The sequence below is a fragment of the Manis pentadactyla genome, chromosome 5 (genome assembly GCF_030020395.1).
Source record: "Manis pentadactyla isolate mManPen7 chromosome 5, mManPen7.hap1, whole genome shotgun sequence".
NCBI classification, from domain to species: domain Eukaryota; kingdom Metazoa; phylum Chordata; class Mammalia; order Pholidota; family Manidae; genus Manis; species Manis pentadactyla.
This window is the reverse complement of record NC_080023.1, coordinates 165109262-165132843: the sequence shown is the minus strand read 5'-3', so window position 1 is coordinate 165132843 and position 23582 is coordinate 165109262. Positions and strand designations below refer to the sequence as shown.

At 50.4% G+C, this 23582-nt stretch overlaps 1 protein-coding gene across 3 annotated transcripts; it reads right to left on the bottom strand.

The window, feature by feature from the left end:
* Window positions 1-7535: 7535 nt before the first annotated feature.
* Window positions 7536-17252, bottom strand: CD40 (CD40 molecule). Of its 3 annotated transcripts, XM_036902116.2 has the most exons (9): window positions 17006-17159; window positions 13895-13973; window positions 13443-13568; window positions 13039-13185; window positions 12606-12699; window positions 10544-10605; window positions 8776-8862; window positions 8639-8667; window positions 7536-8111 (listed from the first exon to the last, which is right to left on the bottom strand). In XM_036902116.2, exons 1-9 carry the CDS (start codon window positions 17054-17056, stop codon window positions 7941-7943), a joined length of 846 nt encoding a protein of 281 aa, XP_036758011.2. In that variant the 5' UTR covers window positions 17057-17159; the 3' UTR covers window positions 7536-7940. The 3 variants fall into 3 exon arrangements, with proteins under 3 accessions (XP_036758011.2, XP_036758009.2, XP_036758010.2); XM_036902114.2 differs by lacking the exon at window positions 13895-13973 and having other exon boundaries at window positions 17006-17252; XM_036902115.2 differs by lacking the exon at window positions 13895-13973 and having other exon boundaries at window positions 7536-8084; window positions 17006-17252.
* Between the last annotated feature and the right edge of the window lie 6330 nt (window positions 17253-23582).

Here is a 23582-nt window from a genome sequence, read left to right as displayed (position 1 = left end):
TAGGGAAAACGACCCCTAAGAAATGGCTGCGGTGGGAGGAGGAGTCAGGAAGTCTCTGGCACTCTGGGCTTGGCACGTCCCTGTGTGCCCTTCAGCACCAGGCTCATTCCCTGGTTCACCTGCCTCAAGGCAGGGGGTCATGCAGGGTTTTGGGGGAGGGGAGCCAGACAGGGCAGGCTAAAAGGGAGGGGGGGCACCAGAGCTTTTGGGACCTGCTGCCTCCAAGACTGACTTTCAGCTGGAACACACCAGTCCTGCTATAGATGATGCTAAAACACTGAACTACTTCCAGACATGTCAGTAAATAGGTGCTGCCCAAGCTTTCTGAGTAGCCCCAGCATATAGTCCCTGAGCTGGTGTTCTCCTCGTCCCCAGAAATTAAAGAGTTAACACCTGGTCCATCAGGGGGCCTCCAGGAACCCCACCCTCCAAGGGCCCTTCTGACTTGTTCCTGGCCAGGATTCCAGGTGGGTTAATAAAGATGTGGCGCATCACCCTGGACTCAACCCCTGCCCTGGCCTCCCCTGGTCCAGCACCGGGTCTGTCTGCCCTGCCCCTCTCTCTGACTCTGCCAGTCTGGAAGCTTGGGTGACTCAGGACCCAACCACAAGCTGGAGGCTCCTGCATCCAGCTCTTTAGATGAGAGTCTTATCGGCCAGGGGGGCTTCAAGGGAGAGTTGGAGGTATAGATGGAACACGGCACCCCCAACCAAGGACCTTACCGGAACAAAAGTCAGCGGAGTCCCCTTTCTGGGTCTCAGCCAAGGGAGAGCATAAGTGGCCCCCCCACCTGATCCCCAGCTTCCTCTGCCCCTTGTACCCCTTGCAGTCCCCCACCCTGACAGGATCTCCATCATCTATACAGATTTATTTCTCAATAATTTCATTTTATCCCCAGCTCCAGAAAGATAGATTGCCCAGCGAGGTGACTGGGGAATCTGTGTTGGACTCATAAATCTGCTGCCCCTTGTGAAGCCCCTTGGAGTGCTCCACACTTGAGGAGTGTGAACAGAGGCAGTAAGTGTGGTTCCCATCCATCTCTCCCTGTCACCTCTGCAGGGGGCAGGTGAGGGGACCCCTTGAAACCACAGGAAAGGGGGAATTTCCCTGCCCTGGAACTATGAGGGGAGGCTTCTCTCTCTACCTTTGTCACAAACAAGGCTGTTTGTCACTTGATGGGCAGGATGACCTGCCTTCCCGCTCCCCTCAGTAGCCCCCCTCCCTCCTCTCACTGGTCAGCAGGAGGCACTGTGCTGGGCAGGAGCAGGAGGCCTGTGGACAGCAAACCTGGTTTGGGAGGGAGAGGACACACACCCCTGAGGAGCATGCCCACACACGCAGATTAGTAGCACGCCCACACTAACGCCTGCTAGAGAAGAGATCACAGCGCAGTAGCAAAATCAAAGCAGTGTAGGAGAAAGGAGCATGGGACCTGGAACCCAGGAGAGCCTGAAATTGGATTCTGGCTGTTCTGTGCTTCCTTGGGCCACTGACTTAAACTTCCTGAGCCTCCCCTTGTTCAGCTGCAAGGATAACTAATATTCCCTCAAAGGGTTGTTGTCAGGATCCAATGAGAAAATATGTGAGAAGCAACCGGCACATAAATGGTAGGCAGAATTGTGATTACTACGCACACACACTCACACACACGTACACACGCATGCGCACCTCTCCCTTCGCCTTTCTGCATCTCTCCATAACCTGATTCATCCCTCTTTCTACTGCTGCACAATCCCTAACTGACCTCTCACCTCTGCCCTCCAGGAACTACCCAGAATGGTGCAGCCCAGAGCCCCCGTGGGGCTACATTCAAGTCCTCTTCCCTCCCCTCCCGCCAGCCTCCCTCCCCCACCCCCTCCTCTATCATCTTATTTCACACAATTCCCTGCCCCCCGCCCACCTCCCAACCCCATCCCCAACCTTCATAGTCCTGATATCAGGAAACCAGGTCACAGGTAAGGCTAGAGTTTGGAGGTGATTGGGGATGGGTTGGGTGAGAGGAGGAAGAGATGCCACAAACTACAATGTGAATTTGGAGCAGAGCCCCAAATAGGGAACTAAGGTCTTAAATCGGTGGCTTTAAGTCCCGGTTGAATGTTAGAATCACAAGGAAAACTCTAAAAAAAAAAATACTGATGCCTGGACTACCACCATCACAGCCCTACCCCAGGGACATTTTATGTAATTGATAAGGGATGAAGCCTGGTCATTCTAGGAAGGAATCCTTCCCCTGAATGAGCCCCAGTTTTCCTCCTCTGAGGTGAGGAGATACTGACCCCTAGGACTGCAGTGAGGATTGGGAGCATCAGTCTTTAGGGCAGGTGTGGCCCTGTAGCACTTGGGAGCAGAGGGGACCTTCCTGGGAACCAGCTGGGTCCCCTCAGCTCCAGGTGGGACTGAGTTTCTTGCCATCTCCCCCCACCTGGGTGCATTCCCTCCAGGCACCCATCCTGGGCCCCCCTGCCTCTCTCCATATTAAACATTAGCACCCTGCCTTCCTCAGGCTGCAGGCCCCGCATTTCATTTCCCTGTCCCTCCAATACTATCCCTTCCCTGGGGTCCAGGGTGGGAGCAGGCCTCCAGTAAGATTCACACACAGATTCTCCTCTGGACCCCTGGCTTCCTGGGTGGGAGGGGGACAGGAGGGGCAGCTCCAATCCTGATTTTATCCCAGCAAACATTCCCGCCTAATTAGTATTCCAAGGAGAGCTGGCTCCACAGGCCCTGGGATTTGTTTGCCAGCCGGCCAGTTCCCTGTCTCCCCAGTTCAGAGTGAGTAATTCCATCCCTCCCAGGCCCATTTAAGGGAGTGAATAATTAGTTACATTCAATTAGGCCTCTTGCCACCGTGGCTCCTGCCTGCCTCACTTGGGGGCACAGGCGCACTAATGAGATGGCACATGTCTGACACAGGGAATGGGTGTTAAAGACAGACTTCCCCCAAGCCCCTCCACTGGGCCAGCGGTGTGGAGGGAGTAGAGAGGAGAGGAGAGGAGAACCTCAAGGTGGGGTGCTGGGGATGAAGGCAGGAGCAGAGGGGAGGGGGAAAGAGGTGGACTGAAACCAGGAGATGGGAGAGGAGCATACAGAGAAAAAGCAGGAAAAGTAGAGAAGGCAGGAAGGGACCCAAGAAGAAGAAAAGCAAAGAGAGAAGCCACCTGAAAGTCCATCAGTATGGAGCCCTTACATGAATCAGCCTCCAACTGTACAATGGAATCCTATGCAGCAATTAAAAAGCATGTTGTCCATCTATATTTATTGGCATGGAGAGTCGTCTGCTATATACTGCTAATCAAAGAAGGCTGCTTACACAAAAATGTATGTATTAATAGCTCTAGTTTAAGAAATATTTTTGGCACAGGAAACAAGTCTGGAAGAACCCGTAACTGGTGGTTGGCGGGGGTGGTGGGGAGGCTTACAGGTGGTCTTATTTTCCTGTTTACTGCTTGGCTGGGGTGTGTGTGATGCACAGGTATGACTTCTGTAATTACCAAAACAGTCACACTGGTTCAGAAGAGAACAAGGGTGAGAAGGAATGGCTGGGAGAAGGGAAAAGAGGTGGTTGGTCAAGGAGCAAGGCAGAACGCAAGGAGGGGGTCCTGCAGGGAGGAGCTGCAAGGAACTAGCTGGGTGCCAAGGCCCAGCAGGATGTGCCAGCCAGAAGGGAGAGAAGCAGGGAGCCCAAGGGACTGGGGGTGAGGAGTAGAGGAGCAGCTCCCCACCCCCAGTCTCCCGCCCACTGGCCCGTCTGCAGCTGATCTTGCTGAGTCCCTCCCAGAGCCCATCGGCCCCCTGACAGGGGCTCCAGGGCCCAGAGGGGCCTCTCCGAGGAGCTTCCCCGCCCCCCAGACTCCAGGCCCACAGCGTGGGTGGTTTTTTTTTCTTTTTTAAGAATTAAAACCGTATCTCCCTACCCCTGGAGGTGGGTTTGTGATTTTCTGTGCCGGAATCACTCTGGGGGAGAAAAATCCTTCCAGGCAGAGTCTTTAATAACTTCTGCTGCCCCAGGAATCCTCTGCACGGCCCTGACGGCTTTAAGGGAAGGGTATGTGCATGCCTGGGGGTGGCTGGGACCAGGTGGGGGGTGGGAGGGAGGTGTCATAGAATTAAGGGGACATCAGCACCCAGCCCAGTCCCAGTCCCAGGGTAACTCCTTCAGTCCGAGAGCTTCAGTGCCTCTCCAGTAACCAGGTGGCAGGGTGGAGCCTAAGCACCCAGGGGGCTCTCTCCAGCCTCTAGGCTGGGGTGCCAAGAAAGGAGACAACTTGCCTTTGACACACTCCTCACTCAGCTCCAGACCCTCCCAAGGCCTCAGTTTCCCTATAAATGAAACGAAACGGTTGGCCACCATGAAGCTCCCCGTCTTTCAGTCCCAACCCTCTGAGACATGCTTTCTTGGGATCTTTTTTAAAAAACTGCAACTGGTAGTGCTTAAACATTGGGAGATTTCACGTGGGAATGTGGATTCCCAGCAGTACACAACCCTCACCCCTGCAGGGCAACCACCGGAAGGACTGATAGATGCTACGCCCACGGAGAGGCAGAGCGTCTCCACTTTGTCAGAGTCTCTGCCATCCTGACTCCTGACCGGGCCTGCGTCCCTCTCCAGCTCCTACGCCGGCGAGTTTGCAACCTCTGCCCTGCAGGTCAGCTTCTCTGCTCTGAGTTTTCCCTCTGTCCTGGAAGCCACACTGTCTTTTAATGGTGTGTTACCATGTGTCTGCTTCCCTACTCGCTGAACAGGTAAAAACCACAGGCTTTTGGGTCAGCCTGGTTAGATCCAAATCCTAATTCTAACTCTTCAGAAGCTGGCAAGTCATTTAGCCTCTGAGCGTCATCTGTAAGATGGCTGTTAGAAGAGATTGTGCCTTATGTAGGGCTGTCCTACAGACTAAAACATTGCATGCAGAGTTCTGAGCCTGTGCCTAGCACATAGTGAGCACTCGATCCACTAAGTACTGTCACTGCATACAACCGAAGCTCAGGATGAGGCCACAGTAGGAATGCAAGCGATGCTTGTGAAATGAAGGCAACAGTGAAGAGGGAGGCGTGGGGAACAGATGAAGAGGCAGAATAGAAGTTGTAGGAGGCTCAGACCGGAGGCAGAGAAAAGGCCTCAGAAGTAAGGGTGGGAATGTGGTGTGAGTTGGCAAAAGCCTGCGGCCAGGGTCTTGGATGTTACCTTGGCGCCACCTTCTGGCTGATAAATGACTCACACCCACCCCCTCCATCCACAGGTCAGAGTGGACCCCTATACCCCTATATTGGGTTGTCTTCACTTTTTAGAATTGGAGGAACCCTTAAAATTCCTAGGGCCCCAGCCCTTCATCCCACACCTGGGAGAAAAGTGTCCAGAACCAGACAGTAATTTTCCCAAGGTCACAGAAAGTTCCTGGCTAAGCTCCATTAGAATCCAGAACTTGCTACAGCTGCCAAGAATAGCAATCCTTCCCTTTGTCAGGGACACTGAGATGCACAAAGTGTCCTTCTTATGTGTGAGCTCTGCTGGCTCTAGGGGAACTTCTCTCAGAAGCAGCCTGTGACAAAGAAGGAATGGACGTAGTTTATTCAGGAATTGAATTCAAGAAGCACCAGTGAGTAAGTGAGGCAGGGAAGAGGAGGACACCAACAGAGCGGGGCAGCTGGGGCTTCACCCTGTTAAGGCACCAAGGAGACAGTGTGGACCACACTTCAGATTTGTTCATCCCAAGGGCAAGGGAGCTGGGGCATTTATCCTCCAACTTTCATTCCTAGTTGGTTGAGAATATTCTGGAGCACTAACTCCTGCAGGTACATCTCACCTGCCCCCCACCAGCACAAAGCATGTTTTTGGAACCAGGGAAAGCCCCAAGGCAAGTGTCCAAGTGCTTACAATAGGAAACTGACTGATTCTCTAGAAAAATGAATGCCACAAGCAGTCATTCTCAAAGTGCGGTCCCTGGACCAGCAGCATGGCATCACCTGGAACACGTGTTGGAAATTCTTGAGTTCCATCCCAGACCTACAATTGGAAACACGGGTGGTAGGGCCCAGCAATCTGTCTTTTAACAAGTCTTATTAGTAGTTCTGATACATGCTCAAGATTAAGACCCTCTAACCTGGGAGAAAATGAAGGATGTATCAATAGTATCTGCTATGGGTATTGACTCCATTTGCCAGATGAGGAAACTGAGGCACTAAGAGATGAAAGTGGCCCACCCAAGGTTACACAGATAATAGGGGCAGAGATGGGTCTTTTATCTCTTGCCACCATACTGCCAATAACAGAAGTGACCTATACTAGCATTTGGACTCTAGGTAGAGGATAGGGTGAGACCCCCAAGTTCCCCTTCCCCACCACTGGGCTCCACTATCTAAACCACACTTCTCCATCTGGTGTATCCAAATGGTTCCTGAGGCTCTTTTGGGAAGGCTGCCAAGCCAGGTGCCCCTGTCCTGGCTCCTAGCTGCCCTCACAGCCTCCACTGGAAACAAACCCTCCACCCCTACCCTCAAAAATAGTTTCTTTTTGGGGACAAAGGTTGAGATCCCTGAGTTAAAGCAACTTGGCCTCATCTTCACCTTGAATCTTTGTACAGGGGCTTTGCATGGCTCTTGCTCCCTCCTCCTCCTGTCCTCCAACCTCCCTCCCCTCCCCTTCCCTCTGCTCTCACTCCATCTGCTGCTCCTCCTGGCTAGGCTCCCCCTCAGTTGGCACAGCAGAAAAAGAGAACGGGGTGGTTTATTTTTATCCTAAGATACTGCTTGTGGCGGGGCGGAGGGGGGCACCATCTGACCAAGGAGCAGCAGTTCCTGTAGCAGTTGGGAGGTCAGGAGGAGGTGGCAGGCCCAGGAGCACCCCAGGAAGGAGTAGGTTCCAGACAACAGACACGTCCAGGAGAAGCAGCACAGGACCAAGAGCGGGGAGCTCCGAGTGGCACCACCAGGAACTGCTGTGTGACCACAGGCAAGCTCACCTCTCTGGGCCTCCATTTTCACCTCTTAAAGGAGGGATGCAGGCCCTGCCTGCCCCATTTTTGTGAACAGGAATAAAATGAGGAGAGCACGTTTTTTTGTAAACCTGATGCCAAATGTGAGCACTCCACGAAAACCACCCTGGAGGGGTAGGAGCCTGGGGACATTCTTATTTACCTCAGAAATAATACCCCTAATTCTGTGAGTCTGACAGCGAGTTAAACAGCTCATGTCACCCAGCTGTCTACCCCCATTTTTCTTTTTACGATGACTTTTTAATTATACAAGCATTATATGAATTCACTCTCTCCTTTTAGGAGAAAGAAGTCATATCTTCCATTAACCAACCCTTCTTCCCTAACCCAGACATTACAACTCTTTCAGGACGTGTGTTTTCTATGGATGCCTTCAGAACCCTTGGTATGCCTACATATATATGTGTATGTTATGTTTATGCACATGTCCACTGGGTGATACACCATATTGTTTTGGAATATGTGATTTTAAAGAAATGTTTCCATACCCATTATTCTGCAACCTGCGTTGTTTGTTTTTTCCACAACAGCATTTTTGAGATCCCATTGTATAAATATATCACAATTTTATTTAGCCACTCTCCTGTTGACGGACAGCTAAGTGGCTCCCCATAGTTCACTATCACAAGCAATGTTGCAGTGGATATCCATGTGCACAGAAACCACCAGGATACATCTCTGGGCACTGGACTTCTGGGCTGGAGGGTTCAGTGGTATTACTATGTGGCCCCCAGAAAAGTTTTGCCTCCATCTTTAAAAGTAAGTTTGAAGACCAAGTGGGCTCCAGGGCTGGGTGAAAAGTTCTTTGAGATGAACTGTTTCTGAACTGCAGGAGTGCAGGCGGGTGAGGGCCATGCCCTGCGCCCTCATGCTACCACAGGGGTAGCAGCTCCAGGCTCTCCGGCCACAGGCCATTTGCCCGTGCTGCCATGTTCCCAGGCACACACAGCCTCACTGTCTCTCCTGCACCGAGATGCGGCTCTCTTTGCCATCCTCCTGGGTGACGGGCTGGCATCCATGTAAGGTCTCCTGCACGGGGCCACTGGAGTCGGTTTGGACAGGAACTTCCTCTACGTAAGTTGTCTCCGTAGGACTCTGCCATACAAATTTAGGGTGCCGCGCCTGGGGCACCAAAGCATGAGGTTACCCCCACCAACACCTCTGAGGACCCCTTCCATCAGGATGGGATCACCCACACCAAAGCCCTTTTCCCAAACTGAGGGTCAGTGTTGATTCCACGGGTGCCTCCTGCCCCCTGCTGGCCACACCGAGGGTGTCAAGAAGCTTCCAGAGTAGGAGCCAGTGGGTTCAAGGAGTTGCCCCTTCAGCCCCCATCCATTGGCCCCACACCAAGGCCCAAAGATGTTCCCCGTGGCTTGAATACCAGGAAAGAACAGCAAATGTCAGACTTTGCCAGTGGTGCCAGGGTAGCTCTATGGGGAGATGGCTCTGGAGATGAGAGAGTGAAGGCATGGCACCCGGGAGCGAACACCGGGCTGGGGCGAGAGAAGCCAATTCACCCCACTGCGGTCACCCCACTGACCACGGGGGCAGACGTGGGACCAGTTTTACTGCCATATAGACAACAATGAGTCCATCTTTCTTTCCATTTTGACAAAACTCTGAGCTGGTTCCCAGGGGGGACCTACCTTATTCTGTGGCTTCTTGGCCACCCTTCCTAGAGAGAGAAAAAAAAAAATGAGAAGGGGAATTGGTGAGGCCAGACCAGCAAACAGCTATGCACTTCTCCCTCCCTCCCCCATCACCTCCCCTTGTGGTGACTCACCGATACAGGCAGACACCAACAGGACAGCAAACAGGACCCCCATGGCAATGGGGATCACCACCAGAGCCCTCATCCGATCCCGGAAACCTGGAGAAACCAAGACATCAGCAGTGGCTGTCCAGCTACAGCGGCTCCGCACCCCCAGGCGTGAAGATGTGTGCCTTGCGTACTCTAAAGCCCTCCATAGTGTCAGAGCTCATCCACGTCAGAGGATTCAAACAAGTGGTCCTGGTGAAATGTGGCCAGCAGATATCTTTAGTGTGGCCAGCACATTTTGAAAAAATATCTTTGAAATATTTGCTAACATTTTTAAATTGGGAGGTTGCATATTTAAAATCTGGATATCTGGTTTCTCTTAGAAATCTGGACAATCCAGCCCCAGTGGGCCAGCAGCCCCACCTGGCACCCATGGGCCAGAACTGAGTTCTGTCTCCACCGGCTTACCATGCTCCCCACCCCACCCTACTCTCTACCCCAGGCTGAGGTCCAGCATTCTTTGTGTCTGCACTGTTTGCTGCCTTTGTTGTAGAAGAATGGAGGGGAAAGTAAAGGATTTCTTGTACCTAATTCTCTATTCCCAGGGGGAAAATGAAAGAAAGACCAAGAGGCAGGGCAGGGACCAGGGCGAGGCAAGTGAGGCACTTGCCTAGGGACAAAATTTTTTTTTTTTTTTTTTTTTTTTTTTTTTTTAGATAATTATTTTTTATTGAAGGGTAGTTGACACACAGTATTACATTACATTAGTTTCAGGTGTACAACACAGTGATTCAACATTTATATACATGATAATTCTAAGTACCAGCTATCACCATACCAAGTTGTTACAATATTTTGACTATATTCCTTATGCTATACATTACATCCCTAGGGACAAAATTTAAGCAGACACCAAAACACTCAGTAATCAAGATAAGCATTAATTTAATGTCATGTTTTGAAAATTTGTATCAGCAAACTATGGCCTGTGGGCCAGCTGCCTGTTTTTTAAATAAAGTTTTCTTGGAATCAGGGCCAAGATTAGGCTGAGGCAAGTGAGGCACGGTCAGGCAAGTGCAGGGCCAGATGTTTTTACTTGAAATTTTGATATTTTGTTCATTATGGATTTTTTTACCCTAAGTTTGATTTTATTTTTAAATATTGCATCAAAATATTATTTACTTTGATTACTGCACTTTTCTGGCATCCCCTTAAATATTGTGCCTAAGGCAAATGCCTCAATCACCTCATTTCAGTTCCAGCCCTGCCAGGTGTTAAGTGAATTTTTTTAAAAAAAGAAAGAGAGTGAATTTTTCTTACCCCTGACCTTTTTCACTCATTAACATGACCTGCTTAGTCCCTATAGTTGAGCCTGTGATATAAGCCAATCTCTTCAATCTAAAATCAAAACTGAGGCCCTCAGAAGAAACAGTGTCACACCATGTAGGTATCTGAAGCAAGGGGTGGCAGAATAGCATGGATGGGGTACTTCCAAAGTACAAGAATCCATGCCAGGCACTTATACCAACTCACTAAAGGGGGTGCTGTTATCATCCCATTTTACAGATGAAGAAACTGAGGCTCAGAGAGAGAAAGTGGCTTGCCCGGGGCTCCACAGATTAGTGGCAGAGCTGGGATGTCACAACCCCATACTGCCTCCTCCTCTCACATCACCTACCCTCCCTCTTTCCCTACCTACCAGATGGTGGTGGGGGTCTCTGTGTGCCTCAGTCTCCCCCTTCAGTTCCCCACCTTCCTAGCTTGCTGCCAGGGCCCATTCACCAGGACTCACCACAGATGGCATCTGTCTTGTCAGTCCCTGGCTGTAGCTGCACCAGGTTTTTCATCTCACAGCTGTGTTCATACATGTGTGCATACACACACACACACACACACACACACACACACACACAGGGAAAGAAAGAGACATTAAGTTTTCCCAACTATAAATTTCCAATCCCAGAGGGTGACAGTCAACAACCAATAGGTCCAGGTTTATTGAGCACATATTATGTGTAATCTCCTATACTGGTTATTATGGGAATGACACAGACTCTGTCCTTATGGAACTCATGAGTGCAGAGGAAAGATTATTACATATCTTGGAGGAGTAATATAGAAGGGTCTCTAATGAGTGCCAAGTTTTGTGATATAAGCTAAAGTGAAATGGGAATGGTTCAGAGAAGAGATCAAATCCACATTGGCTGGAATGAAAGATGATGAGGTCAGCGTAAGGCAGGGCTTCTCAACTTCGGCTCTCCTGATGTTTGGGCCATATAATTCCCTGTCATGGGGGTCATCCTGTGTATTTAGGGTGTTTAGCAGAATCCCTGGCTTCTACCTGCTAGGTGCCAGTAGAAGTCCCCCAGTTGTTACAACCAAAATGTCCCTTGGGAAGAAAAATTGCTCAGTTGAGAAACTGGTTTAAAAGTTGTCCAGAAAAGCTTCCCCGGGGAAGTAAGATCTGAGAGGGCCCTGAAGGGTGTACAATGTAGAGCAGCAGTACACTCTAACTAAGCAGGACAATGTGATACGGGGATTAGGTGGGTGGCATGCCAGATGTGTTAGGGAACTACGGAGAGTTTGGTCTTTAGAACCAGATCACCGAAAATCGGTCATGAAGGTCTTGACTGGATTCGGCTAGTGAGTTGCATCAACATCCAACCAGAGGACTTAAGTAGTGAGAGGACTCAGTTGGCCAGAGGGCTCATAGGAGGAGAAATCACAGAAAAGTACGCAGCCAGGAAGCTATTGCAGGAGTCCAAATAAGAGATGATGAAGACCTACTGCAAGGTGGTCCCAGGAGTGGGGACGAAGGACAGAGAAAGATATCACACACACACACAAATCTAACATGGGAAAAAGAAAGAGGAGTTTCAAAGAAAGTACATAACAAGAGAAGAGGCTTACATGAGAAGAGGGCTTACGGGTTTATAAAACACTCGTATGTCTTTTCCTCAAGCCTTGTGAGATAAAGATCATTCCCATTTTCAAAATGAGGACACTGAGGCTCAGGTGAGGATCATGCCCTTTCTAAGCTGCAGTGAGGCTAGAACCCGGTGCTCTGATTCTACGACACCGAGGTGCCTCCAGCTATCATTCAATATTTATCGGTAAAGATTTACTGAGCACCTACTATGCATCAGACATTGTTCTAGGCATAAGGAATGCATCAGTGGCAGAAAATAAAAGGCCAAGTCTACATCTAAGGAGTTTGCAATATACTGGAGAAAGGCAGACACTAAACAAATAATAAAGTACATATAGGATGCTACTATTTGCATAGAAAACATGGGTGTTTGCTTGCGTGTGTATTTGTTTGTTTGCACATAGAATTTCTGGAAGGACACAGAGCGAACAGTGGCCGCTTCCAGGGAGAACTGGGTCACTGAGGGACAGGGGAAAGGGAAACATCACCATGGGCGCTTTGTGCCTTCTGTCCCATGTGCCCTCTTGCCATCTGAGGGAGAGCATAGCTGAAGCCATGGATATGGGTGAGATCGCCCATGGGAGGCGGGCAAAGTGATTGGAGAGTAGAGCCTAGAACAACGGCCTAGAAAACCGATTAAGGAGGGAGGAGGTACAGAAAAACAGTAGAAAGAAAGCAAGAGGGGCGTCATGGTGCCAGAGAGCTTCACAGAGATCAAGAGGTGAACTATGTCTGTTACCACCAAGAAAGATAAGGCAAAAAAATGCTGAGAAGCGTCCATGTGGGCAGCCAGGTCACTCCCAAAGTTCTACAAGTGCACAGTGTGTGTGGACATGGGAAGCAGGGACTGAAGGACAGGTGGCCAGATAGAATGGAAGTAGGTCCCATGCCCTTCTTGGGGCAGGCAAGGGATGAGTCCTTATACCTTGTCCAAGGGTGACACTTTTCAAAAGTAGATGATATATTGGAGAAGTAGCCGACTGGGCAGGGTTCGCAGATGGTATCAGAAACCCCTGTAGCTGGGAGGGAGGAGGAGGCGTTAATCATCACAGTGGACCACTGGTCTGGCTCTCAGGGAAACCAGTGGGCAGGTGGGACAGGAAGAGCTTCCTGCTTTAAGCACTCTTCTCCAGCACACAGCACCCCTAACTACTGCGGCCCCGAGGAAGGCTTCCCCCCTGCCCTCCCAAGGCAGATGCCCATTTCCTGGCATCCATTTCCTGCTCGTTCTAGCAGAGATACTGATGTAGGCTGGTCCCTCCGCCTTCAAGGCTAAGTGCCCACTGCCTGGCCCCTCGTCTTTGGCTCTCATCTCCTCTCTCCTGCCTTTAGAGCTGATTGCTGGACAGGCCACTTACCCATCTGTTTGACCCCCAGGCCAGGGGGGCACATGCTGTGCAGGGTGCAACTCTCACAGGCATTGCTGGTACAGTGGTGGCCTTCATCACATGTGCAAATGGTGTCCGTCTGCAAAGTGCCCTCCATCTGAACTTGTAGCCCTAGGTCTGAGCAGAGATGCACAGGGAAGATGGGAACCTTTTACTGGCCATGCCCAGGGCCCCACTCTTCCCACTTCCTGCTCTTTTTTTCTTAGACCCTCTTCCAGGTGCGGATGGAAATAAAATAATTTAACCACCAATACAACCCAGACGCCAGCCAATCGGAACAGACCCTGACTGTAAAAAGTAATGACTGCATTGTCAGGAATGAGCTAGAATTATCAGCCCAGCTCCAAGCGCCCCTTCCCCAGCAGCTCACGCACTGGGGTCACAGTATTTGTGCTGGTGACAGTGTGTCTCTCTGTTCCAGGTGTCTAGGAATTCGCCTTTACTGCAAGGGAGGCATTCTGTGTCGGTGATCTTCGTGCAGTCATTCACCAATTTCTCTCCTGGAAAACATCAGGAAATGGGCAGCTCCAGCAAGCTCAATGAGTCAGACACTCATCAAAAACTGACTAGGCTGGGCTTTAAGGCAGGGGATTCAAAGATGACCATCTTGGACCCTTCTAGCCTTCATAGTCTAGTTGGGGCCATGGAAGAGCTAGGAACCGTAGTCCTGGATAGAGAGGAAACCCAGAACATTTCTGACAGCAGGGCAGGGATGGGAAATGCCAGGGGCCATTTAAGACTGGAGTTTATAGTTGACACACAGGATGTGCATTTGCCAGCAAACCAAGAAGGGGCCCTCTATGGGGCAAGAGGGTTGGCATCTCACCTGGCCGGCACAAATTACAGCACTGACTCTTTGTTAGGTATTGGTTTTCTCTGCATGCAGTGGGTGGTTCTGGGTGGACCTAAAAACAGAATTGGGCAGTTTGAAGGGATCTTGATATCTCTCCTATAGTCTCCTTGGCAAGAAGGTGAAAGTCGGCCAAGGACAGAGGTTAGAACTTAAGTGGAAGTGCAAAGCAGAAAAATGAAGCCTGAATATTACTTGGTGTATTTGTTTAACTAAACTGCCAACGGATAAGATCATAAAAGCACCCCGAAAATCATTCTGGTATTTCACAAAGCAGTTGTTCTGGAACCTCACCATATTCTCTGAACTAAACAGATCTTCCTTTTGGCTTGACTCCTGAGTCTGTCCTCTTCCCAAAGACCCAAAGCACATGAGGACACTAGTGCCTTCCCCGGAGTCCTGGTCTTCGTCTGGCTGGAGCTACATTTACCATCTGGGCTGTTCCTTCTGTTCTTCTGCTCCTCAGTCCCTTCCCCCTCCAAGTTTCATCATGTTTTCTCTCTTCAGCCCCTCCCTCCTGAAATGCCAGGATTGTGAATCTGCAAGAATGAAATCCAACTCTTTTGCTTTACAGATGGTGAGGCTAAGGACCAAGGAGACTGGGTCACCTGCCAGGGTCACACAGTAATAGCATCCAAATGAAAACTCAGATCGTAGTACTCCCTCTGTCCATTAACTTAGCTCACACCAGCACTATTTTTGCTACATCCAGGCACCACCCATGCTATTAATTACTTCTCGTTAACTTAAATACATTCATTTGTAAACCTTATATCATTGCCTTGAGAAAAGAACTAGTATCACTTCTCATAAATAAAAGGTAACCCTAAAAATAAATTCAACAGGAACAAAACAATGTTATCAAACCCCAGCTAGTTGCTTTGCATGCTGACAGCCCTCCACCCCAGGACTACTCTTGATTTTTATTTAAAAAGAAGGATTAGCAAACAGAGATATTAACGATATTCTAACTCCCAAGGCTTCCTCTGTGGAAAAAATGAAAAGAATTTAAACGGAATCTATGACATTTCGTTCTGTGTTCACGTGGGCCTTAAAATCATCCTGTTCTTTGGGAACAGCCAGTGAAAAGAACACATGTTTGACAAACAGCTTGCGGCTCCAGTCTCGACTTTGTAGCACTTGCCTGCTGTTTTGCTTCTCTTAACCTCAATTGCCACATCTCTAAAATGGGACTAATACCTGCCATTGGGGCAGGCAAGGGATGAGTCCTTATACCTTGTCCAAGGGTGACACTTTTCAAAAGCCCCCAGAGATTAGGTCATTTTAGATAAGAAAGAATATATGTATATGGTCTGGCACGATATCTAGAACATAGTAGGTGCTCATAAAATGGCAGTTTGAATTGTCACACATATGTGAGCTTCTGCTTGGATGATGAGCACCCTAGCTAACTGGTTGGCTCAACAGGATCCTACCTAATTGTCAGCTCCCATTCAGCCTGGTGGGCAAAATGCATCTGTCCCCAAATGGGGAAGGAAGTAGAAAAGGTGCTGCTACCGCCCCACAAAACAACACACCATCCTATAAAAGTCTTCCCTGCAACGCTGTGGACCTTCCCACCACATTCCCAAAGCAATGAAAGTCTTTTATGCCATTTTCAAGCATGTGAGAAATACAGTTCCCCTCTGAAAGTTTGTCAATTCCCCAGCTCCGGTTACATTCCATAGCGCCCATCCTTCTGACCCAAAGCTCAGGACTAAGGCTTGGGCAGGCAGGCTCAGGAATCAGACAGATGTAAATTCATACCCAGGTTCCATCTGAGAATTTCGGCAAGACATTTGAGGCTCTCTCTGAGCCTCAGTTTGCTCATCTGTATAACGGGGGAGAGAAATCAGACTGAGAATACTTGTAAAGCATTTTGCTCTGTGCCTGACACAGGAAACTCTCAATAAATTGTCCCTATTGTTGTCACAGCTCAGGCTCTACCTGGAACCGAAATTGGGATTATGCCCTTAAGAAGCCCAGACTACCCTTCACCCTGCGTCCCAAGAGGCCTCTTCCCCCACTCCCACACCTGTCCCCAGCTCCTTTCTCTTTCTGCCTCCCTTCCCCAAACATTCATTGCTTAGAGTGAAAATGAAAGTTCTGGGACCAAAGAGCTTCCCCAACCCTCTTCTTCCCTTGCTATCAACAACCCCCACCCCATGGGTCATTCCCGCCTAGAGTTCATGACAAAAACTACAGCCCTTAAAAGTAGGGAGAGGCCAGAGGGGCTGGGATGAGAGGGTCAGGTACTTGGGGGGATTCCCAGCCTCCAGAATGAGGAACTACAAAAATAATTTAAACAAAAAGTGAGTCAAGTGTGGGCTTCTGAAACTCCCGGAGACATGCTTGGTTGGGCATATCTGAGCCCTCTGGTGCCTGGAGAAACCCCTCTTCTCTTAACCCTTTCTTGGGTCACACGAACTGTTCATCTCCCCCAGGAGTCCCCTATATCATAGACTCAGGAGGCAGACACCCAAACCTGGGTAGTCCTCCTAGGTTGGCTCACCCAGGATTTGGGGGTGGGGTGGCAGTGTTAAAAGTTCCTTGCCCTCTCAAAGAAGTACCTGAGCCTCTGCACCTACCCCTGGCTACCCCTGGAAGAGGGCAGGCCCAGCTGGCAAGGAGATGATAACCACTCAGAAAAGCTGGTTTCTGTCCACAATGGGAAAGGTACAGGAAATCGGCCAGGCCCGCCCCTTCCCTTGGCCGGCCCCCCTTCCCGCTTCGAAACCCTTCACCCGTCTCTGTGGCCAGTCTCTGTGGCAAACCCAGACACCAGCCTTTTGACCAAATAAAGGCTTGAGGCTCCCCAAATCCCAACCCCATCCGGGCAGTCCAATCACTTTTCTTTCAGTGCCCCCGCTATGCGCCCTCTGTGGGCTACCGGGGACCCCAACTCGGGAGGAGAGAGGCAGCCGGCCTCATTCAGCCAGGACCCCGAGTACCTTACCCACCTTCCACCCACCCTCCTGTCCCCCAAAATCAGCCAGGAAAGGTCTTTTCCCAAAATATTGCTTCTCTTCCCATTCCCCACTCTCAAATCTCCAACTCCCCCGTTGGGTCGGAGCAGAAACAACTCACCGCGGTCAAAGAGCAGGCCCAGAAGAGACACTGCAGAGGCAGGCGAACCATGGCGAGGTGAGAACCCGACGGCGGGAGCAGGGGCCCTGGGACAGGGCCTGCGGAGACGCCCCTGCCTCGGCCCGTGACCCCGCCCAGGGAAGGGGCGGGGTCTTCTGGAACCAATCGCGGCCTGCCTGGCTGCGGGGCAGGGCTCCCGGCGACGCGACGCTCCGGGATTTCCACAGGACATTCCCAGAAGCCTAATTCCCCTGGGAGTCGAGGGGCGCGCTTGGGGGTGGTCCCAGGGAGAGCCCTTCCACCTCGCCCCTAGGACTACGAAGGCCAACCTGAAGAGGGCAAGGAGCCAGCGGCTTCCCGGGGGGCCGAGGCAGGGAAGAGGGATCCCCACGGCGCGGGAAAGACGCCACAGGGACCCGCACGGTTCTCCCTCGCCGCCTCCGGGAATCGCGGCAGAACCGAAAGCGTCCCCACCGCAGATGGAGAGGCCAAAGGAAGTTCCCCCATCCCAGAAAACGGGAAGGCCACAGCCGGGTGTGCGGAGGAGGGCTGGGGAGGCGTTTCAAGGAAAAGTTTCCAGCTTAGTTTCGCTGTCTTTCAAAGGAAATTCCCTCGTGTGGGTGCAGCAATCCATCCATCCGTGCATCCATGCGATGCCACCAGATTCTGTTCCGTCCCAGTTCCCATCTGGCGCCTTACAGGCACTTAGAGTAGATCAGCCTTCCTTGAGATCGTAGGACCCCTTGAGAATCTTAGGAAACTCAGGACCCTCTTTCTGCAGAAACAGACACACCTCAGTGCCTGCGTTTCCCAGGATACCGGCTCTCCAAGCCGTTCTTGCACTAGTGTCAACACTCTCTGCCCTGCAGCACGAAACATTTGTGTTCTAGTCTAGGCTCTGCCTCTCATGAGCTGAGTTCCTTTGAGCCTCAATTTTTCCCCAGTGAAACCCTCACCTAGACAGTGGTTGGGGTGGTGACCCTCCAAGCTCTGAACTACTGGGCCAGGCCAAAAGGCCAGACTGCACAGATCAGGGAGGATGGGATAGGCCAGACTGCTGACCACACCCTCCTGGCTTCTGCGGCAAAGACACATTTGCAAGCCTGTGGCTTCTGCCTCTGGAGTCCATCCCCTTTTTCTCATCACCTCAGTCACTAGCCTAATTCAGAGGCTCATCACATTTCACCTGGTTTGTTCCCACAGCCTCACTCATTCACTTAGTGCTTAATGAGCCCCTACTGGGTACCAGGCAACTCCCTCCTCCTCTCCACCTCTCTCTCCCTCTCTCATTGTTCATACTGTTACAGTTCTCTGTGTAACCCCCACATGTGATCTGACCAGGGCACCTCCCTGCTGCAAAACCTCTTTGGGCTTCCTGTGCCGGGCTCAAACTCCTCCTGGCACAGCAAGCCCTTTTCCACTCAGCCTCTCCCACTCTCCCCACAGCACACCCAGCCATGTCCTCCCATGAACACTAGCTGCAGCCATGCTTGCCTCCTCCCCATTTTCCAAACACACAATTGTTTGTCTTACTGTGTCTTCCTTTTCCTTCCTGCTCCATTCTGGAACCAGTTTAAGGTTTGCCTCCTCCTCAGTTAAGCTCCCTCCTAATTCTCTGAGACAGAGGTAGATACTCTACCCTACCTTAGCCCCTCCCTGTGTTCCCACATCATTAGCATGAGGGACTATAATTCCATCTGCCTGGCACCATTGAATTGTGGGCTCCTTGAGGGCAGGACTGAATCTATCCCAGTCCTGTGCACATAATAGGATACCAAGACAAGTTTGCTAAATGAATAAATAAGTGTGCAGGTGGCACTTCTTATTGTAAGCCCAGCTTCCATCAGGAAAGATGGGGGCAGAGGTGCAACACAGACCTTAAGCTGGTGGTCAAACACCAGTAGGGCAGGAACACTTGAAACCCAGGTCCAGGGGGCTTAATGAAAGCCACCAAAACATGCTCAGGATGAAGAGAACATTAAGATATCTTTTTCCCTTCTTAACCCACTTTGAAAAAACAAGCACAGTTAAAAGGCCTGGTGGGGTAGGGTGGGGAGGGCGTTGCTATGATAACTTCAGCCATTAGTTATTCTTTATTTGCTTGATTCCAAAATTGGTCCCTTCACGAAACTGCCTTGGGAAGCAAGTACACAGAATTAAAACATTAATTATATTATATAAAACCTATCATAGCAGCAATTAAAGCAGCTTAAATTAATGTGTGAAAGAATAAATAGTAGCCTTTGGATTGCCCCATGGGGTGAAGACCAGATAAGATAAAGGGAAGATATTTTAGTATATGCACATCCCAAGGAGACATGTGTTGGCGGGCACAGGCCCAGAGAAGGCATAGAATCTTCTTGGGCTGAGAAGAGTATGCTGGAGGAGGAAAGAGAGATGATTATTTATGGGGAGGGTGGCAATATTTCAGAGTCCCAACAAAGAAGGGAACTTTGAAGGATTCCATGAGGGAGTAGGGCAAAGGACATTGAAAAGAGTGGGGACTGAGGATTTTGGACTCAGAGGAAATGGCCTTTGAAGGAGGTAGGGGGCCCCACAAGGCCAGGGTGAATGGGTTAGAAGTGTTTCTGGAAGTCAAGTTCGCAGCACTGCCAGAATCTGGTGACCAGATGGTTCTAATGGTCAAACCTGAACATGTTGCTTCCAGGTTTGAAGCAAGTCCCCAGAGCCTTCACTCTTTAAGCTCACAGGGCCTCAAGGCCATGGGTTTCCTGGCCTGTATCTCTAACCATCATTCCTGCCTTCAACTTGCTGCCCCAGACTGTGCTATCACCTCTGCCTGAAAAGCCTGTCTCTACTTCCCTTTTCATCAGACAACTCCTTCTCATCCTTCCAGGCTTAGCTCAGGTGCCCCTTCTTGGGAGAGCCCTCTCCAACAGCCAGCCTGGGATGTGCACACCTAGCTCCCCATGCCCTCTCAGAACCCTGCGGCTTCTTGCCAAAGCAAAACACCAGCCCTGCCACCCTGTATATCAATTATTCTGTTTGCTTGTGGAACCAGTGTACTGAGGTGACTCACCTGGGAGGGGCATAATAATGAAGCTTTCCCCCCTAATCTCTGCCCTCAGCCATACTGCATCAAATCTCCCTTTTCCATCTCTGAACGACCTCTTGGGCAGATTGCATTACTTTTGATCACTTTCTGTTGTTAAACCTCCATCCTTGAAAGCTCTGTTCTCAAACTCAATTTAAATCTCATTTTATCTTCTCCCTAACTCAAGGGTTGCCTTGAGCCAGGACCTTACCTGCTTGGCTAAAAGGTTGGGTTTGGGGGTGGCCAGCATGGCTGGTTGGGAGACACACCCCAGCACCCTCCCCTCTATTGAAGGGGAAGGAGGGAGTGGGAACAGCCCTCTGCAATAGCCTTCTCCCTGTTGGTTGACCTTGCTTCCCTGGCTAACCCAGTGGCAAGTGTCCATATATGCTTTCTCATGGGGCACATGCGTAAGTTTCTTGGACGCAACTCCACTGCCGAGTTCTCTGACAGGGGCACCCAGCTCAGGCTTGAGCTCTCCTACCTTGCCCTGCCACCTGGGTTCCTGCGCCTGGTGGGACCTCTTGTCAGCAGTCAGCCTGCTTGGGAGGCATACCGGAAAGCCTGGCTCATTGCTGAGGGGTCCACATGACTCCTGGTCAGCCGCTCCACCACCCTTCTTCCCTGCTCAGATAGGCACAGGGGTGTCAGCAAGTCCACTACCAAGTAGACCCCTATTGCACCCCACAACCCCCTCCTTGCAGTCACCCCTCAATCTCCGTGAGGGACTCACAGTTAAAGAGAGGGAGGGAATTGTCTTCCACCATAAACACTATTCTCCTCAATAAAACCGAAGAACCCCTCCATCCCCAGGATTATTATTTGGGCAAGGAAGTGGAAATTGAGGTTTCGGCTAGGAGTGTAGGGCCAGTTCGGGCCCCTTCAGTAAGCCTGGGAGGGAAAGTAGCCGGCTCCCATTTAGGATGCAGGGCTCATAAAACCTGCTGGCTTAATTCCAGGCCACTCCCACGCAATACCCTTTGGACTGGGCCATGCCTCAGACCTGACTTGATTCCTGGAGAGGGAGATCTGTGTAGCTGATGCCCACACAGAGCCCAGGCACATGCTGGAGGCTGAACAAGTGAGTGTAGAGTGAATGTGAGACTATGAAGGGATGAGGCTGAAGGGACCTATCAGGATCCATCTGCTCATTCCTGTACCACCTGGGTATTGCCCATCTCCACCAAATGACCCAACTCTCCAGCTAGGACTACCAGGCCCAACTGTGGACAAAAATACTTCCCTTCAGCTCAGCACAGTTGGGTTGGGACTTAGGAAAGGGAACTAAGAAACTCAGAAAAGAATCCAACCAGAAATGGAGAAAACCTGAGAGCCAGCAAACAGAGGGTGAGCTGGCAAGTAGAGAGAAGTTCTTATGATCTGATTAAAGCCACATACTAACTTCGCTGATCCTGATTCCTAGACAAGTCCTGAGGTCTCCTCAGCCCCTTGGGCTCTGATGTCTGTAATAAGAGATGGCTTTGGTTGGGGGAGGAGGTCCAAATTCTTTACCATGGCCTCCAGATCCTGCCTGACCTGGTTTCTGCTGATCTTTTTACTTGCCCACTTGGTTGCTACACCCCAGCCACCCAGGCCTCCCAGTTCCCATCTCAAAGCCTTTGTCTGTGCTGCTCCCTCTGCCTGAAATGCCCCTCCTCCCACTCTTCATCAGCTGACTCCAGGCAAATGGCACCTCTTCAGAGATGGCTTCCCTGATCACCTTATCTACAGTGAAGTCCTCTGTTACCAACCACCTTCCCACCTCTGTCCTCTCTTGAAACACCCATTCTAGTCAGGGTTGTCATGGAAAGCAGGAGAAGACACTGCTCATGGACTTAAATAGGGGAAAACATCATTGGAAGGGTGTCAGGTGGCTCACAGAATTGTTGGGAAGGTTGAAGTACCAAACTCAGGCAGGAACAGCAGGAGGCAGGACACAGTCGAGACTCCACTAGAGAACAGGTCTTACAAACCAGCCTGCTAGCCCCGCAAGACGGCCCCCAGTGATCCCTGCCTCCCGGTCTTCACACGCTTGTGTAGGCCCTCCTTCACTGTACCAGGGTTGGTCCGTGTGACCAACAGAAAGGGGGAAGAGTGATGGTATGTACTTCCAAGACGAGGTTATAAAACTGGGGCTTCGGAGAAGATGTGGTACATATACACAATGGAATACTATTCGGCCATAAGAAAGAAACAAATCCTACAATTTGCAACAACATGGATGGAGCTGGAGGATATTATGCTCAGTGAAATAAGCCAGGCAGAGAAAGACAAATGCCAAATAATTTCCCTCATTTGTGGAGTATAACAATGAAGCAAAACTGAAGGAACAAAATAGCAGCAGACTCAGAGACTCCAAGAAGGGACTAGTGGCTACCAAAAGGGAGGGATGTGGGAGGGCGGGTGGAGAGGGAGGGAGAAGGGGATTAAGGGGTATTATGTTTAGTATACATGGTGTGGGGGATCACGGGGAGAACAGCGTAGCACAGAGAAGGCACATAGTGGATCTGTGGCATCTTACTACACTGATGGACAGTGCCTGCACTGGGGTATGGGTGAGGACTTGATAATATGGGTAAATGTAGTAACCACATTGTTTTTTCATGTGAAACCTTCATAAGAGTGTATATCAATCATACCTTAATAAAAAGTTTTAAAAAACATAAGGTGATACAAAATTAAAACAAAAAACAAAAAACTGGGGCTTCGGTTCTATGTGCTCTGTGGAGTGTTCTCCCTCTCCCTCCGTTTTCTCCTTCACTCCCTTTGAGGCGCCCTCCCCCTCTCTCATCAGGCCCTCTGGGGAAGCCAGCGGTCGCGTCCTGAGGACACTCAGGAGGCAACAGAGCCCACATGGAGAGGATCCGAAGCTTTAGGCCATCAGCCGAATAAGAGAAGTGGACCCTGCAGCTCCAGTCCAGCCTCAGAAGATTGACACTCCAGCTGATGCCTTTACTACAGTCTTGTGAAATCATAAGTGTTTTGTATTTTCAAGTCACTAACTTTTAGAGTAATTTCTTACACAGCCACAGATAACAAATACAATCTCTAACTGACTCTGAACCTGAGCAGCATTCCCTGAAGGTTGAAAGTCTTGGGAAGGGACATCAGAGTGGTCATGCTAGGCTTACACCCCATATTCTGGCTGCCACGAGGTAGGAAGAACTACCTGTTCATTGGATAGTCAAAGGACCCCTTTGGCCTCCTTAGTGGATCCCACCCCCGCCCTCATCCCCTCAAATAAGAAAGATGACTGGGCACTGAGCAGCCAAAACAATCCATTTGCACTGCAATGTTCCTTCACAACACTTCCCACAAGGCATGGTTCTCAGTGCAGAATGGCATTCTTCTCCCTCCTCCTTCCTCCTCCTAAACCTGGGCACACACCAGGCCCCAGAACTAAAGGAAGCAGATATTCTCCTGGCCTGATAATGTAGGGGAAATATCCTCAGAAGTCAAAAGTCTGATTGCCTTTACAAACAACTCTGCACCGTTTCATATACCCAAAGCCCAATGGATAGT

What these genes read in the sequence shown, in the direction of transcription:
- CD40 (XM_036902114.2), bottom strand. Translation starts at nt 17,237, where the DNA reads ATGTCCTGTGGAAATCCCGGAGCGTCGCGTCGCCGGGAGCCCTGCCCC. An exon ending in GTTGGTGTCTGCCTGTATCG is followed by an intron (nt 8,668 to 8,775) that starts GTGAGTCACCAC and finishes TTCTCTCTCTAG; the next exon opens with GAAGGGTGGCCAAGAAGCCA. An exon ending in CCAAGAAGCCACAGAATAAG is followed by an intron (nt 8,112 to 8,638) that starts GTAGGTCCCCCC and finishes TTGGTGCCCCAG; the next exon opens with GCGCGGCACCCTAAATTTGT.